Genomic DNA, 18,810 nt, shown 5'->3' on the forward strand with positions numbered 1-18,810 from the left:
GTAAGGAAAATTAACATAATCGAAAGATGTATTGTTTTGAACACCTATATTTTATCGAAATTATGGTACGTTGCACAATTGTTTCCACCTGCAAATTCCCATCTAGCTCAAATAAAATCGGCGTGCGGCAAGTTTATTTGGAAAGGATATATTTTTAAATTAGATAGAAAACAACTTTATTTAGATTTTTTCAAGGGAGGTCTTAGGCTTGTTGATCCAGAAGCAAAATCTAAGGCATTATTTCTGAAAAACATTTTTTATAATTTAAATGCACATGGAACACAACTGGATGAAAGTTATTTGATAGATTTAGATTCACCGCAGAAACTTACACGTAATGCAAGGGAATGGTTGAATGAAGGGAAGGCAGTTGTTGCCAATCACAATTTAAATACTGTAAAATTGATGTATAATTATTTTGTTTCACTTAATAGTGAATCACCAGCTATTGAAGGAAATTGAGTTTAAATTGGACTTTAATTTGGAAAAATTGTAGTGAAAGCTTCCTCGAAATGAAAGATCGTGCAAAAATGTTTGGTTTCGTAAATGATTTGTTACCTAACAAAGAAAAATTATTAAGTTACAATATTGGAAATTTGACGTCAGCTGTCTGCGACAAATGTGGTGGAATTGATTCTAATTCACACAGAATAAAAGAGTGCCCAAGAGCAAAAGAAGTGTGGGAATGGAGTAGTCGTATTGTCCAAAATCGATATAAAATGAGAAAAAATAAAATTGTTTAAGATTAACCCAATGATACTTGAGTTCAAAGTTGTTGTAAAGAATGTTTTTAATTCAAAAATGAAATTTTTAAATTACAAATAACTTTTCAAGGATCGATTTTTACAGCTTTGGTATGTTCTACAAAGTTGTAGAGCATTAATTTTCAATGAGAATTTCACTTTTTAACTTGATATAAATGACTTAAAAATTCCTAATTTTGTTCAAAAGGATTGTGACTTTTGAACATTTGAATTTTTAATGACACATCACAAATATCTTTAAAATAGGTACTAGAACAAAAAAAGAACTGTAAGTTGTTGTTGTTATTTCATTTATTTCTGGCAACTTTAACCTTCTTGGTCATTCGCTTCCCGACTGTAAGTCAATATCATTCATATGAACCACTTTTAATAAATTTTACTCATATTGATAATATTGATATCTCATGATATGACTGTCAGATATTTAAAGTAAAATAAAATCTAAGAGCTTTTTGAAATTAATTTAATTGAAGCTCTGATTTCTGTCCAAAGATGTAAAATTAACTAACAACAAAAATCAAGATGTCATGAATGTTAGTTCTTAGAAAAGTTTGAAATTTTTCAAATAAATCATAAAAACTGATCATATGGCAACACTGACAGATTTTTTTGGGATTTTATTTGTGAATTATGCCAAGTTGGTCGACAATTCATTTCGAAATCACCTATGGTTTGGCAACCATTTTTTAACCGAGGCCAGAATAAAACGAAGCTGCAATGTATCAATTTTATTCTCGTCAATTAAAATTTTACAAGAGCTTAGTTTCCTTACACCAAATCGAACACTTCGTACAACGTCTCAACGATATCAACCACTCGAGAGCGATATTCTGCATCTTCATCGAACGCTTTCAGACATTTTTCTGTTTTGAACTTTTCATCAAACCGCTCAAACTGCTCCGCACTGGAAAATGTTTCGTCTAGCAAATTTTTCGGCAAAAGCGTGATATGATTGATGATGAAGCTGTCAATTGCTCCAGCTTTTTGATAGAACTTGCAAGATTCCCAAAATTCATCCTTGGACAAGATATGCTCGATATTTAGACCGTGGCGAAGAAGTTCCGACTTTAGCGATTGGTAGTAGAATCCTTGTAGGAAAGTTAGGTGTTTCCTTCGAAAATCTCTAGTAGTTGTCAGTGCTGCCAGCATGTTGAAATCGTACGCTGGTGGGACGTAACGAGGTAGCTGGAAATCCACCAACAGACAGTCCACCGGAACTCCAGACTCGTTGTGTTGAAACATGATGTTGTTGTTCCAAAGATCGCCGTGGCCTACCGCGTTCCGGTAGCCTGTTGAACTCTTAACCAACTCGAAGAGTTGACGGACGCAGTCTGGAATTTTACGAAGTAGTTCTTCCTTACGTTGTTCGACCTTCTCGTGATGTTCTATGACCGCACACAAAGTTTTGATGACAACTTCCAACTCCAACGTTCGAGCGTGGTTCTCCTCATTCACCCAGGCATTCTCATCCAAAATCCCTGGGAACGCTTCCACCAACGATCTCCCAACCTGCGCTTCCAACGCGAAAGAAGCCGCGTGAAGTCGCGCCAGCGCTCGCAGAACCTGCTCCAGGTGGACCAAATCCAGCAACCCTCGGTTGCCGTCCAAAACCTTGAAACCCTCCACCCTGACGTTCTTGAACACCAGGAGTTCGTTATCCTTCTGGAACAGACATTCCGGGCCGAATCGCCCAAACTTCAACAGTCGGGGCAGCAACTCCCGGAACAGCTCAGCTTCCTTTGAGAAGGCCTTCATTTCAACCAAATAAGCCGCCAACTTTGGAATCCTCGTCGGTAACTTTTTCGCGAAGAAGGTAATCTCACGACCTTCATCTTCACCAGAATCGATCACGATCGTCAGCTGGTGATGATCGCCCAGATATCCCGTTCGCTGCTCACCAAAGCTGGCAACACTGCTCGATAAAATCGTAAACTTTCCGCCAGCAGAATCTTTCAAATAGTTCTCCACAATGGATTGCTTATCAGCGCACGTGAGTCCGAGCACCAGGTCTTCCGCTGCCATGATCGAGGAAGGGTTTGAACGATACTGGCCGCGATGGCACTGCACTTGGCTAGGGCGTGATAGTCTGAGACTTTGCATTGGCTAAGCAGAGTGGATTATGGTGATGAACGGAGGATGCCGTGCAATTTATGGCAATTGTATATCTTGTGATGCTCTAGTTGCGGATGCACTTGGCAATGTAAGGTGTCAGTAGTCGTTTGAAATATGACTTCGAAAATGTTCAGTAGAAAAGACGATTTATTGATTGCTTAAAAGAATTCTTTAAAAGTTTAATTCTAAATAAAATTTAACTTTATTGAAGAACTAAATTTAATCATATCCTAGAACTAGACCTAATTCTTAAATCAACTATTTACAAGTTTAGAATCCATCTAAATAAAGTTCTAAATAAGTTGATTCATAGAAAAAAAAACTCTATGATGATCAAAATCCGTTTGGTAGCGTTGTCCTTTTTTTGAAAACGTCCAAACCAAAGTAGATTTTTGCAATAAAATAAATTGCTTCGTTTTCATGTCATGTTTATCTAATAGAGTTTTTGTATAAAAGTAATTTTTTACATGTTTAAGCATAAATATTACAAAAAATTGAGCAAATTTGTCAGAAGTTATTTTTTTGTATTTTTTGTTTGGATTTGTATGACCAAAAAAGACTTTTTGCAACATTTTCCATACAAAAATGATATTTGGTAATTCAAAAATCTGTATCCGTTGAAGGAAGTTTTTGATCGAATTGGTGTCTTCGGCAAAGTTATACAAAATTATACACGATAAAATGCACTTTTATCTTTTTATCACTAAAAATTGATTTCTATGAATAGACATTTTCTAGGAGTAATAAAATGGGCCAAAATAATCTTTGACCATGTCATAGTTTTTGCCTTCCTCACCTTACTGAGGAAAGGCTATAAAATCACTCGAAAAATGAACTTATTAATTTGACTTCGTAGACCCACCTTCACGTATACATATCGACTCAGAATCAAATTTTGAGCAAATGTCTGTGTGTGAGGTGGAATGTTGATAAAAAAAATTGCACTGAGTTATCTTGGCACTGGCTGACCCGATTTGAACCGTTTTGGTCTCATTTGATCCGTCTTGGGAGTCGCTATTGAAAATGATAAAGTTTATTTTAGTACTTAAAAAGTTATGCTAAAAAAACGAATTTAACAAAAGTCCGGAAGATTGTAAAAAGGGTGGTTTTTGTAAGAAACCTCGTCATATTATACATTTTTAGAAAGGTATTCGAAAGACCTTTTCAACGAGTTCCAAAGATTGAAGATCTGACAACCATATCAAAAGTTATAACCACTTAAGTGTTATTTATGAACTCTTTGGAGGCCGGATCTCATATGTTTCAATGAAAACGTTGTCCGGATCTATCATGCAACTTATCGTTGGATAGGTAATCAAAAGACCTTTCCAACAAAATCAGTAGATTGAAGATCTGACGACCCTATCAAAAGTTATAAGCATTTAAGTGTTATGTATGAACTTTTTACAGGCCGGATCTCAGATATTTTGACAAAAACGTTGTCCGGATCTATCATGCGACTTGTCGTTGGATAGGTAATCAATCAGACCTTTTCAATGAGTTCAATAGATTGCAGATCTGACCACCCTGTCAAAAGTTATAAGCACTTAAGTGTTATGTATGAACTTTTTGGAGGCCGGATCTTAGATATTACCTTTCACTCAAAATGTGAGGAAGGCACCAACCACGTAATGGTGGATTAAGTAACGTTTTTTTTTTTTTTGCAAAATTGTGTTTCTTGAAAAAAATATTCAAGAAGTCAAACTACTTTTTGTCTTCAACTTAGCACTCAATCAGTAAACTAGTAAAATTTTGATTAAGTGTTGCACTGTATTCAAATTATAGCCATTTTTAGTAACTTTTTTGAAAAAGGTCGAATTTTTTTTTAAGGCCGTTGCAAATATTTTTCAAAGATGTCACCCCCTCTAATAAATTAGTCCAAAAAATCAGGGGGCAAAAAAATATTTTTTCAAAAAACTTATTTTTTTTAATGAAAGTAAAAGTCAACTCAACTGAAAACAATCTTAAACGAATTTTCAGTATTGATAATCATATTTAGCATGTTTGGGCTGGATTAAAATTATTTTGAAACTGTATTTTTGGCAGAAAAAAAAATCGTCAATACTTAACTATTTTGGAAACTTATGATTGCAAAACAAATAACAGGTGTATAATGCATTTTTAAACACTTTTTTCATTAAAATGTCAAAACCGTGATTCGTAAATTCATTTTTGTTTGCCCTCCCCCCTCGCCTTGGTCAGGGTCGATGGACATAAACAGACACTAACAGACGAAACAGAATATTTTTGAAAAGATGAGTTCTTTAACTTTTCTGTGTTGTTTTTATCACTAATTAACTGCCGCTCGAAGCTAGTCCGTCCCATATGTAATTTGTGGTAATGATGCAGTTTGGTTCGAAATCATGTGAACTACCAGAAAAACCAATAAAATTTAGTACTTTGTTCTAAGAAACCGTAGAAAATCCACTTTTTTGTGAAATTCTAACACGTAGCCTTATGGGCGGGACAACATTGACATGCGTTTTTCTCGGCTTGCTGTTTTTACATATGGGACAGACTCGATTAGAGCGGCAGTTAACTAATTGTGCAATTTCTAATTTCAAAAAATAAACTATGTTTTCTTCTATTTTCAACAAACATTGTTTCTGAATTTAAAAATGCAGCCAAATAACGTCATGATTCGAAATCCGGACACTTAGTACCATATTATTTTCGTTATAGCTGGCAAAAAATCATGTAATAAGTTGGAAATGTAGAAATATCATCAGGATATAGTATAATCAGTCAGTTTGAAGAGAATGCGTGCAAAATATGTCTTTTGAGCAATTCTCTACGAAATCGGTCTTTTTTCTTCAATTTTAATTTTTGTATTTTTTAATCCGACTGAAACTTTTTTGGTGCCTTCGGTATGCCCAAAGAAGCCATTTTGCATCATTAGTTTGTCCATATAATTTTCCATACAAATTTGGCAGCTGTCCATACAAAAATGATGTATGAAAATTCAAAAATCTGTATCTTTTGAAGGAATTTTTGATCGATTTGGTGTCTTCGGCAAAGTTGTAGGTATGGATACGGACTACACTGGAAAAAATAATACACGGTAAAAAAATTTGGTGATTTTTATTTAACTTTATCACTAAAACTTGATTTACAAAAAACACTATTTTTAATTTTTTATTTTTGATATGTTTTAGAGGACATAAAATGCCAACTTTTCAGAAATTTCAGGTTGTGCAAAAATCATTGACCGAGTTATGAATTTTTAATCAATACTGATTTTTCAAAAATCGAAATTTTGGTCGTAAAATTTTCAACTTCATTTTTCGATGTAAAATCAAATTTGCAATCAAAAAGTACTTTAGTGAAATTTTGATAAAGTGCACCGTTTTCAAGTTATAGCCATATTTAAGTGACTTTTTTGAAAATAGTCGCAGTTTTTCATTAATTAAAATTAGTGCACATGTTTGCCCAGTTTTGAAAAAAATATTTTTGAAAAGCTGAGAAAATTCTCTATATTTTGCTTATTCGGACTTTGTTGATACGACCTTTAGTTGCTGAGATATTGCAATGCAAAGGTTTAAAAACAGGAAAATTGATGTTTTCTAAGTTTCACCCAAACAACCCACCATTTTCTATCGTCAATATCTCAGCAACTAATGGTCCGATTTTCAATGTTAATATATGAAACAATTGTGAAATTTTCCGATCTTTTCGAAAAAAATATTTTGGAATTTTCAAATCAAGACAAACATTTTAAAAGGGCGTAATATTGAATGTTTGGCCTTTGTGAAATGTTAGTCTTGATTTGAAAATTCCAAAAATATTTTTTTCGAAGAGATCGGAAAATTTCACAAATGTTTCATATATTAACATTGAAAATCGGACCATTAGTTGCTGAGATATTGACGATAGAAAATGGTGGGTTGTTTGGGTGAAACTTAGAAAACATCAATTTTCCTGTTTTTAAACCTTTGCATTGCAATATCTCAGCAACTAAAGGTCGTATCAACAAAGTCCGAATAAGCAAAATATAGAGAATTTTCTCAGCTTTTCAAAAATATTTTTTTCAAAACTGGGCAAACATGTGCACTAATTTTAAAAATGAAAACTGCGACTATTTTCAAAAAGTCACTTAAATATGGCTATAACTTGAAAACGGTGCACTTTATCAAAATTTCACTAAAGTACTTTTGATTGCAAATTTAATTTTACATCGAAAATGAAGTTGAAAATTTTTACGACCAAAATTTCGATTTTTGAAAAATCAGTATTGATAAAAAATTCATAACTCGGTCAATGATTTTTGCACAACCTGAAATTTCTGAAAAGTTGGCATTTTATGTCCTCTAAAACATATCAAAAATAAAAAAATTAAAAATAGTGTTTTTTGTAAATCAAGTTTTAGTGACAAAAATTAAATAAAAAATCACCAAATTTTTTTACCGTGTATTATTTTTTCTAGTGTAGTCCGTATCCATACCTACAACTTTGCCGAAGACACCAAATCGATCAAAAATTCCTTCAAAAGATACAGATTTTTGAATTTTCATACATCATTTTTGTATGGACAGCTGCCAAATTTGTATGGAAAATTATATGGACAAACTAATGATGCAAAATGGCTTCTTTGGGCATACCGAAGGCACCAAAAAAGTTTCAGTCGGATTAAAAAATACAAAAAAAATCGAATGACCGAAATCCTAGAGAACTGCTCTTTTCTAACAAATTTTCATCAGAATTTTAAAATTAAAATGACTTGTTGTGCTTCAAATCCCGGACACTGATAAAGCTGATTTGAAATCCGGACACTTTTGCTTCGAATTCCGGACACTCAATTTTGGTTATGAACCGCACAAATTTGGACTAAGATGTTGGTTAATGGCATTCTTTAGGTCTCAAATAAGCTGTTAACATCAAAACAATTAATAGTTTATATAAAAAATGGCTAGAATTTAAGGAAATCAAAACCACTAATTTCTGCTTTGCCTTCCCGGTGCTTCGGACGCCTATGAAATATTTCCGTTGAAATGTTTCGCATTTTTGGTAAACTTATAATTTTATTTTATTTAATTGTTTCGGCATTAACTACAGCGTTCAAACAATCTTTAAATGAAAGTTGATGTTAGAATTCATCAAATAACGCAGTTTTGACATTCATAATGCGCACTTATATCCAAATAATTGATAAAGCAAGTTGAAGTGTCCGGGTTTCGAAGCGTCCGGGAATTCGAATCATGACGTTATTTGAAAAAGTACAAAATAAAGGTTTTTAGCCCTAAAAAAGTTATTTTGAAGGTATTTTTTTAAATATTTTCATTTTTTATTTTCATTTGTTATTACTATAAATTGGACCATTAGTTCCTGAGATATCGGTTATTAAAAAAAATGTTAATTGAAAATGTTGGTCCCGGTCTAACCTAGTGGTTAGGTCGCTAGCTCAGTCCAGGTGTAGGAGTCGTCTCCCTGGGTCCTGCCTCGGTGGAGTCGCTGGTAGGCAGTTGGACTAACAATCCAAAGGTCGTCAGTTCGAATCCCGGGGTGGATGGAAGCTAAGGTGTAAAAATAAGTTTTGCAATTGCCTCAACAATCAAGCCTTCGATCACCTAGTTTCGAGTAGGAATCTCGCAATCGAGAACGCCAGGGCAATGCTGTAGAGCGAATAATTTGATTTTGATTTGATTTGAATATCTAATTTTTCATTTAGAGAATTTTCTTAGCCTTTCCGAAATATTTTTTTTTCAAAAAAAAAAAACTTTGTGATTGCAATTTTGCAATTGTTCGACAATTTTTTTATCATTGTGGAATTTTAAAGAAAAGCTGGCATTTTATGTCCCATAAAAGAAATTAGGTACCTGATTTTTTTTTATATAATTTTAAGTGAAAAAAAATATTTTTAAAATCAATTTTGAATTTTCACATACCGTTTTTGTATCAATCGCTGCCGAATTTGTATGGAAAATCGTATGGACAAACTGAAAATGCAAAATGGCTTCTTAAGGCTTACGAAAGGCACTCAAAAGTTTTAGCCAGAAGAAAATAGACCCATCCCACCCATGGTCATTAGAGTGGCCCACAATTTTAACAAGAATTTCTTTTTGTTTTGGATAAATCTAAAAATGTTATAATGTTTAAAATGGGTTCTGTATAACACGAAGTTTAGATTTTTTTTTACAATTGCAAACATTTTTCAGGATAAACATTAAAAATTTTCAAAATCTCATACATTTAATCCTCTGTTTTGTTTTATTGCGATCGTTAATTTTATGTTTCTACTTTTGTTTAATGTTGTTGCTTTGACATTTATTTTTCAGTTTTTGACATTAAATTTAATATAAAGATACAAAGTCGAAATGGTTTCTCACATTGAATCTTGACGTTTATAATCACTTTTGCCTTCACTTTTCAATCTAGTTTCTTAAAACAATTCAAACGCTTCGTACAACGTCTCAATAATATCAACTATCCGAGAACGATAGATTGGATCTTCCTCAAATGTTTCCAAACACAACTTAGTTTTAAACTTTTGGTCGAACCGATCAAACTGCTCCACACTGGAGAAGGCTTTATCCAGAAAGCGCCTTGGAAGTAGCGTGGCATGATTTATGGTGAAACTGTCGATCGCTCCAGCTCTCTGGTAGAACTTGCAGGACTCTTGGAATTCTTGCTGGGACAAAATCTGTTCGATGTCTAATTTATGGCGTTTAAGTTCCGACTTCAGCGATTGATAGTAGAAATCTTGAAGAGAAGTCATATTTTTGATCCGGAAATCTCTAGTTGTAGTTAGGAATATCAGCATGTCAAAATCGTACGCTGGTGGGACGTATCGAGCTAGTTGGAAATCCACCAAAAGACAGTCGATTGGAATTCCAGAATCATCGAGACGAAACATGATGTTGTTGTTCCAAAGATCGCTGTGACTTATTGTATTCCGGTAGACTGTTGAACTCTTCACCAACTCGAACACCTGTCTGAAACAGTCGGGAATTTTACTTAGTAAATATTCTTTCCTTGATGCATTTTGTTCGTGACGTTCGATGATGGAACACAGCGTGCCTATAATGTTTTCCAACTCCAAGACTCGAGGGTGATTCTCCTCATCCGGCCAGGCATTTTCGTCCAAAACTGCTGGAAACGCTTCCACCAACGATTTCCCAAGTTGAGCTTCCAGCGCGAAAGAAGCCGCGTGAAGTCGCGTCAACGCTCGCAAAACCTGCCTCAGGTGGTCCAAATTCAGCAGCCCTCGGTTGCCGTCCAGAACCTTGAAACCATCCAACTTGACGTTCCTGAACACCAACAGATCGTCCCCCTTCTGAAATAGACATTCCGGTGCAAACCGTCCAAACTCAGCTAGTCGAGGTAGCAATTCTCGGAACAGTCCCGTCTCTTTGGAGAAAGCCTTCAACTCAATGAGACAGTTTGCCAACTTTGGAATCCGCGACGGTAGCTTCTTCACGAAAACGGTGATCTCACGTTCTTCATTGTCGCCGGAATTGATCACGATCGTCAGCAGGTGATGATCGCCCAGATAACCCGTCCGTTGCTCTTCAAAGGTGGTGACTTTGCAGGATTTGATTGTGAAGCTCGTCGACGTATCTTTGAAATAGTTCTGCAGGATGGTTTGCTTATCAGCGAACGCGAGTCCGAGCTGGTCCTCCGACATGATCGAGTTTGAAGATTCCCTAAAAATTAAACAAAACTTTGTTTTATTTTGATTTGTTTTTGCGGTTGAAGCTACAGAGCAAATTACCTAATCATTAGGGGACATAAAACAAACTATTTACATTCTTGTGAGTGCTGCAGTGCACTAGCGACAGCTTTGTCATGATCGTCGTCAGTTTGAGAGAGTAATTCCTCTCTTTCTTTGTAGAGATAAGTGGTTTGCAATTTACTGCAATTGTGAGTAGTACCTGTAACTTCTCAAATGCTATTGTATACAAATGTCACATTTTATGAATTGTAATGACGGAAAATGTTTGAAATTCAAAGAAAGCTTACATTTTTATATTTCGTTAAAAGTTCTGTTGCCCTTAACCTGTCTTTGTTTGACGATTCAGTTATAAACTAGATTTACATTACATAAATCCCTTAAATATTCGATTCGCTTCGTGGAGACGGTAATTTTGACGGATTGCAGATTGGATTTCATCAAGAGACAAGTAAAAGTGATTTGGAAGATAGAAATTGTTGATGCTCCTCTTTTTAAGGGGATAACCCGAGCAGACGGAAATAACTTGGGAAGGTCAGTTTTTGATATTGTGAGAAGATCGAAATATGTTATTGTGATGGTCGGCTTAGTTGTTAAAATAACAAAAATCAATAACAAAGATTTGTTCGAAGAATAACTTAAACTGTTATTATAGTGTTATTGCAAAAACAAACCAATAACACAGAAGGAATGATGAAGAAATAACAAGATTTGTTATTTTGAGCGGAGAGGTGGAGCAGCATAATAACAAAAATTGTTATTAAACTCCGTAACAAAAAAAGTTATTGTTCTGGTTTATTTGCCATTTGCAAATAAACCTGCAGTTGCCATAACTCTTCTGTACTAGTCAGGGCTGCAGAGTCGGGTTCCTTCAAGCGACTTTGAACCCATACTTTGGAGACAACTCCGACTTTGGATGCAGGATATGACGTCAACGCCGACTTCACAGATTCCGACTACAAGTGAAAGTTGCTGAAAATTAGCTGAATCCGATGCCGTCTCCGAGGTCTCACTCCAGCTCGAACTTCAACGTCAGCTCCAACTTCCTCGCTTTTTGAAAATAATAACAGGTTTTGTTATTCACATTTCAAAAATTCTCAATAAATAAATCGATTCCCTTAGAGAATATAACAAACTTAAAAAAAAACAACTTTCAAAAGTTAGTTTTACCAGATTAATTTAAGCTTAAGGACCCCATTTCATGGTCAAATAATTGACCACGATTAAATTGGTCTAAATTATCCCACAGTTCTAGCCAATTTTAGCAAAGTCCTTTAGGGGGTATATCAAATAATAAAAAAAAAATCAACTCTCAAAATATCATTTTTTAGAATAATTTTAGCTTAAGGACCCCATTTCATGGCAAAAATAATGACCCCGACAAAAATGGTCAAAATTATCCCATAGTTCTAGCCAATATTAGCAAATTCTCTTAGGGGATATATCAAATAATAAATAAATTCAACTTTCAAATTTTCAACTTTTTAGAATAATTTTAGCTTAAGGACCCCATTTCAAGGTCAAAATAATGACCCTGACGAAATTGGATGAAATTATCCCGAAGATCTAAACATATTCAACAAAGGAAACAATAACACTACTCGACAAAACAAAACTTGTGTCAAGGGATTGACGATATCTCATCCGTTCCTGAGAGAAAAGGCATCCCCGAATCCGATGCAATCGACAGAATTTGATTTTATGTCCACGCGGACTGATGCGAATCTGGTAAATTTTTTAACATAAAAATCGAACAATTTAAAAAACCATGTGTCTCCTCCCAATTTTATGAGCCATCTACAAGAATATGGAAGCGCCTGGTGCATAGCCATTTCCTTTAAGCACAACGGAAACAACCAATACAAATGTATAAAAAAGTTGTCAAGTTCTCGGGGGGTCCACAGCTAGCATTTTTTGTACGATTTTAAAAAATAAATATTAAAAGTTTAAAATTAATTTATTTAAAAAACATATTTTTTGATTTATTTGTTTACTAAAATTTTATGTATCTCAAAGGTCTATAGGTACTTCGGGATGTCCATGGTCATCCAAGGACTCCCTGGAGTTAAGATCTACGAGTCTACCGCCGTAACAAGCAAAGGTCGTGAGATTTTGACCCCGGATCATGTGCGTATAGCATCAATGGATATGGTAGAATACTATATGAATGTGTTGGGATGTTCATGGTCATCCAAGGACTCCCTGGAGTTAAGATCTACGAGTCTACCGCCGTAACAAGCAAGAGGTCGTCGGATTTTGACCCCGGATCATGTGCGTATAGCATCAGTGGATATGGTAGACTACTGTATGAATGTGTTGGGATGTTCATGGTCATCCAAGGACTCCCTGGAGTTAAGATCTACGAGTCTACCGCCGTAACAAGCAAGAGGTCGTCGGATTTTGACCCCGGATCATGTACGTATAGCATCAGTGGATATGGTAGACTACTATATGAATGTGTTGGGATGTTCATGGTCATCCAAGGACTCCCTGGAGTTAAGATCTACGAGTCTACCGCCGTAACAAGCAAGAGGTCGTCGGATTTTGACCCCGGATCTTGTGCGTATAGCATCAGTGGATATGATAGACTACTATATGAATGTGTTGGGATGTTCATGGTCATCCAAGGACTCCCTGGAGTTAAGATCTACGAGTCTACCGCCGTAACAAGCAAGAGGTCGTCTTATTTTGACCCCGGATCTTGTGCGTATAGCATCAGTGGATATGGTAGACTACTGTATGAATGTGTTGGGATGTCCATGGTCATCCGAGGACTCCTGGTGTTAAGATCTACGAGTCTACCGCCGTAGCAAGCAAGAGGTCGTCTTATTTTGACCCCGGATCATGTGCGTATATTATCAGTGCATATGGTAGACTACTATATGAATGTGTTGGGATGTCCATGGTCATCCAAGGACTCCCTGGAGTTAAGATCTACGAGTCTACCGCCGTAACAAGCAAAAGGTCGTGAGATTTTGACCCCGGATCATGTGCGTATAGTATCAATGGATATGGTAGACTACTATATGAATGTGTTGGGATGTCCATGGTCATCCAAGGAGTCCCTGGAGTCTACGAGTCTACCGCCGTAACAAACAATAGGTCGCCGTTTGGCTTAAGTGGTAAGCAAGGATATACGCACAAGATCCGGGGTCAAAATAAGACAACCTCTTGCTTGATACGGTGGTAGACTCGTAGATCTTAACTCCAGGGAGTCCTCGGATGACCATGGACATCCCAACACATTCATATAGTAGTCTACCATATCCATTGATGCTATACGCACATGATCCGGGGTCAAAATCTCACGACCTTTTGCTTGTTACGGCGGTAGACTCGTAGATCTTAACTCCAGGGAGTCCTTGGATGACCATGAACATCCCAACTCATTCATATAGTAGTCTACCATATCCACTGATGCTATACGCACATGATCCGGGGTCAAAATCCGACGACCTCTTGCTTGTTACGGCGGTAGACTCGTAGATCTTAACTCCAGGGAGTCCTTGGATGACCATGAACATCCCAACACATTCATACAGTAGTCTACCATATGGACTGATGCCATACACACAAGATCCGGAGTCAAAATAAGACGACCTCTTGCTTGCTACGGCGGTAGACTCGTAGATCTTAACACCAGGGAGTCCTTGGATGACCATGGACATCCCAACACATTCATACAGTAGTCTACCATATCCACTGATGCTATACGCACAAGATCCGGGGTCAAAATAAGACGACCTCTTGCTTGTTACGGCGGTAGACTCGTAGATCTTAACTCCAGGGAGTCCTTGGATGACCATGGACATCCCAACACATTCATATAGTAGTCTACCATATGCACTGATGCTATACGCACAAGATCCGGGGTCAAAATCCGACGACCTCTTGCTTGTTACGGCGGTAGACTCGTAGATCTTAACTCCAGAGTGTCCTTGGATGACCATGAACATCCCAACACATTCATATAGTAGTCTACCATATCCACTGATGCTATACGCACATGATCCGGGGTCAAAATCCGACGACCTCTTGCTTGTTACGGCGGTAGACTCGTAGATCTTAACTCCAGGGAGTCCTTGGATGACCATGAACATCCCAACACATTCATACAGTAGTCTACCATATCCACTGATGCTATACGCACATGATCCGGGGTCAAAATCCGACGACCTCTTGCTTGTTACGGCGGTAGACTCGTAGATCTTAACTCCAGGGAGTCCTTGGATGACCATGAACATCCCAACACATTCATATAGTAGTCTACCATATCCATTGATGCTATACGCACATGATCCGGGGTCAAAATCTCACGACCTTTTGCTTGTTACGGCGGTAGACTCGTAGATCTTAACTCCAGGGAGTCCTTGGATGACCATGAACATCCCAACACATTCATATAGTAGTCTACCATATCCACTGATGCTATACGCACATGATCCGGGGTCAAAATCCGACGACCTCTTGCTTGTTACGGCGGTAGACTCGTAGATCTTAACTCCAGGGAGTCCTTGGATGACCATGAACATCCCAACACATTCATACAGTAGTCTACCATATGGACTGATGCTATACACACAAGATCCGGAGTCAAAATAAGACGACCTCTTGCTTGCTACGGCGGTAGACTCGTAGATCTTAACACCAGGGAGTCCTCGGATGACCATGGACATCCCAACACATTCATACAGTAGTCTACCATATCCACTGATGCTATACGCACAAGATCCGGGGTCAAAATAAGACGACCTCTTGCTTGTTACGGCGGTAGACTCGTAGATCTTAACTCCAGGGAGTCCTTGGATGACCATGGACATCCCAACACATTCATATAGTAGTCTACCATATGCACTGATGCTATACGCACAAGATCCGGGGTCAAAATCCGACGACCTCTTGCTTGTTACGGCGGTAGACTCGTAGATCTTAACTCCAGAGAGTCCTTGGATGACCATGAACATTCCAACACATTCATATAGTAGTCTACCATATCCACTGATGCTATACGCACATGATCCGGGGTCAAAATCCGACGACCTCTTGCTTGTTACGGCGGTAGACTCGTAGATCTTAACTCCAGGGAGTCCTTGGATGACCATGAACATCCCAACACATTCATACAGTAGTCTACCTTATCCACTGATGCTATACGCACATGATCCGGGGTCAAAATCCGACGACCTCTTGCTTGTTACGGCGGTAGACTCGTAGATCTTAACTCCAGGGAGTCCTTGGATGACCATGAACATCCCAACACATTCATATAGTAGTCTACCATATCCATTGATGCTATACGCACATGATCCGGGGTCAAAATCTCACGACCTTGTGCTTGTTACGGCGGTAGACTCGTAGATCTTAACTCCAGGGAGTCCTTGGGTGACCATGGACATCCCGAAGTACCCATAGACCTTTGAGATACATAAAATTTTAGTAAACAAATAAATCAAAAATATGTTTTTAAAATAAATTAATTTTAAACTTTTAATATTTATTTTTTATAATCGTACAAAAAATGCTAGCTGTGGACCCCCCGAGAACTTGACAACTTTTTTATACATTTGTATTGGTTGTTTCCGTTGTGCTTAAAGGAAATGGCTATGCACCAGGCGCTTCCATATTCTTGTAGATGGCTCATATAATTGGGAGGAGACACATGGTTTTTTTTAAATTGTTCGATTTTTTATGTTAAAAAATTTACCAGATTCGCATCAGTCCGCGTGGACATAAAATCAAATTCTGTCGATTGCATCGGATTCGGGGATGCCTTTTCTCTCAGGAACGGATGAGATATCGTCAATCTCTTGACACAAGTTTTGTTTTGTCGAGTAGTGTAATATCAGATTGTGTTTTGGACACTTAAAAACATTTCCATTTTTGCGATTTATATGGTAATTTTATTTCTAAGTCAGAATACCAAACGAATAACAAATCTTGTTATTAGGAGAGTTTTTGAAATGTATAACATTTCCTCTTATTAGCGTGTCATTAAACGTTCTCAGTATAATATCACTTCAATAACAAATCTTGTTATTTTATCAGAAACTGTTATTATTTTTTCTTCTTGAAGTTTAAGTTTAGGATAAAATAATAACACTTTTTGTTATTTTAACAGGATTTGTTATTGAAATATTATTAATTTTGTTATTACCGTCTTCCCGGGAAGGGAAATTCTCCATAAAAGACTCTTTTGTTTGAAAAATTGTCCGCAAGGGGAAAGTCATTTCCAATGAAAATGTCCATGTGGTTCATCCTGGATTTCGTATTCCTAGGTCATATTGGACCATACAAAGTTCCATAGATTTTACTTAAAAATGTGATTTATTTCTACAGAGTTTCCAGAACTTCAATTTTCAAGTCATGTCTTATCATCTTTATAGCTTAACTGCTACTGAATATATATTTACTCTAAGTTTACTTGCGTGTAGCAAATGTTCAAAGTGCATTTCCGCGTATTATGATATGTCGTAATTTACAAGGTGCTAAACTAGATGAGTCCAGTACAAATCTTAATTTGAATTCTTCATGTGCGTGCGACATGTAATCTCAAAACAATTCTTAGTAATGCAATTGTAACGCATTATCATCATTAGAACTGAACTCCCAGTTCCGTAGACTTACGGAACACTACTTATTTCAATTATCTTAGTTAGCAAAAGCTGATTAGGAGCATATTTGTAGAAATATAACCCCGTTATTACTCGCATGTCACAGCTGATGACCTTACTATAAATTGAATGTGACAACGGTTGAAATCCAGCTTAGCGAACAATCCATCACCCGCGCGAGGTGAAATTTTCTAATACCGGTGATCCTTCTTATCGTATTCTATTGTAAATCTTAAAAGAAAGTAGCATGTAACGGTATAGTTGCACCACACTCCAAGCAGTACGAAGAATGGCAACCAAACCATCCGACCTGGGCCTGGACGGTGCCGATCTTCAGGCGATCGTTCGCCGCCACTTTGGAAAGTCCGTTGCTCACTTCACGATCCAGAATGCCTCGGTTGAACCGTTCGGCGGAAGCCCCGAGGGATTCCTGGCGGAGTACTACGCGCTCAAGATCCGGCTGAATCTGAACGGATCCCGCATTGAAGAACTGTCGCTGTTTGTGAAGGTCTTCCCCACGTCGGCGACGGCGTTGACCAACTTTGTGATCGAGACCAGGTGCTTCCGGAAGGAGACGAATTTGTATGAGAGGGTTATACCGAAGATTCAGGAATGCGTTCCGGGGGAGCACTTTATTCCGCGGCATTTGCTGACGAAAGAGGATCGGTTGGTCGTGCTGGAGAACGTGAGGCTGCAGGGGTATGATATCTTGAGGGAGGTTGGGGGATCGTTGGATTACGATCACTTGAGGGTTGCGTTTGAGGCGTTGGCGCATATGCACGCGGGGTCGGTACTGTTGGAGGAGAGGGAGTCCAAGGGATTGCCGGAGTTGTTTCCGGGTGCGTTGAAGGAGAACAGCTGGACGGGGGAGGCGGGAACGATCAGGACCAACGATGTCGAGAATGCGATCGTGTTTTGGTGTGAGGTTATGCGAGTGGTTGAGAAGGATTTGGTGAAGTTGGCGAAGATCTGCGCTGGATTGCCTGGAGTTATGCGGAAGCTGTATGAATACGTGAAGCCTTCGGTAGTTTGGAGGAACGCCTTCAGTCAGGGTGATCTTTGGAACAACAACGTGATGTTCAAGCATGGTTTGGGAGGGGAACCTGTGGGATGTATTTTGGTGGACTTCCAGCTAGCTCGGTACACACCGCCAGCATACGATATCAATCTGCTGCTGTCGTTAACGTCTACGAACGCGTTCAGATCAAAACATATGAACGCCTTACTGGATCACTATTACGAAGTCTTTGTAGGAAATCTTTCCCAAAATGGTATTGACCCTTCAAAGATCTACACGAAGCAATCTTTTCTAGAAAGTTGCCGTTACTACCGACTTGGAGGTCAAATACATGGTTGTGCCATTGCTCCGGAAGTTCTGCTAGCACAGTTTTATCTAGACGAGATATTCCTTCTGTCCGAGGATGGTTTCATGACTCCGTCCAAGGTGAAGATCTGTTTGAAGGCATTCCAATTGGACGCGGTATACCGCGAACGTATGCTGGACTGCGCCCAGGAGTTGATATCAAGCATTTCTTGAAATTGTTTCGAATCTTGTTTGTTAAATAAAAACAACTCTATTTTTAAGAAACTTTGTTTAATTAAGGTCGGCCTCAATCAGCTGCTCCATGAACTCGCAACAGCTGATTCAGCAGCACGC

At 37.7% G+C, this 18,810-nt stretch overlaps 3 protein-coding genes across 3 annotated transcripts; 1 reads left to right on the plus strand and 2 right to left on the minus strand.

The window, feature by feature from the left end:
• Positions 1 to 1,472: 1,472 nt before the first annotated feature.
• Positions 1,473 to 2,885, minus strand: LOC6049411. Its single transcript, XM_001866144.2, has one exon. It carries the CDS (start codon positions 2,862 to 2,864, stop codon positions 1,533 to 1,535), a length of 1,332 nt encoding a protein of 443 aa, XP_001866179.2. The 5' UTR covers positions 2,865 to 2,885; the 3' UTR covers positions 1,473 to 1,532.
• Positions 2,886 to 8,959: 6,074 nt separating this feature from the next.
• Positions 8,960 to 10,713, minus strand: LOC6049413. Its single transcript, XM_001866146.2, has 2 exons — positions 10,585 to 10,713; positions 8,960 to 10,516 (listed from the first exon to the last, which is right to left on the minus strand). The coding sequence occupies exons 1-2, from the start codon at positions 10,590 to 10,592 to the stop codon at positions 9,253 to 9,255; spliced, it is 1,272 nt and encodes a 423-aa protein (XP_001866181.2). The 5' UTR covers positions 10,593 to 10,713; the 3' UTR covers positions 8,960 to 9,252.
• A 6,729-nt stretch (positions 10,714 to 17,442) lies between these two features.
• On the plus strand, positions 17,443 to 18,737 carry LOC6049414. The gene has a single exon (XM_001866147.2). It carries the CDS (start codon positions 17,443 to 17,445, stop codon positions 18,688 to 18,690), a length of 1,248 nt encoding a protein of 415 aa, XP_001866182.2. The 3' UTR covers positions 18,691 to 18,737.
• The last annotated feature ends 73 nt before the right edge of the window (positions 18,738 to 18,810 follow it).

The sequence above is a fragment of the Culex quinquefasciatus genome, chromosome 2 (assembly GCF_015732765.1).
Source record: "Culex quinquefasciatus strain JHB chromosome 2, VPISU_Cqui_1.0_pri_paternal, whole genome shotgun sequence".
Classification (NCBI taxonomy): Eukaryota; Metazoa; Arthropoda; class Insecta; order Diptera; family Culicidae; genus Culex; species Culex quinquefasciatus.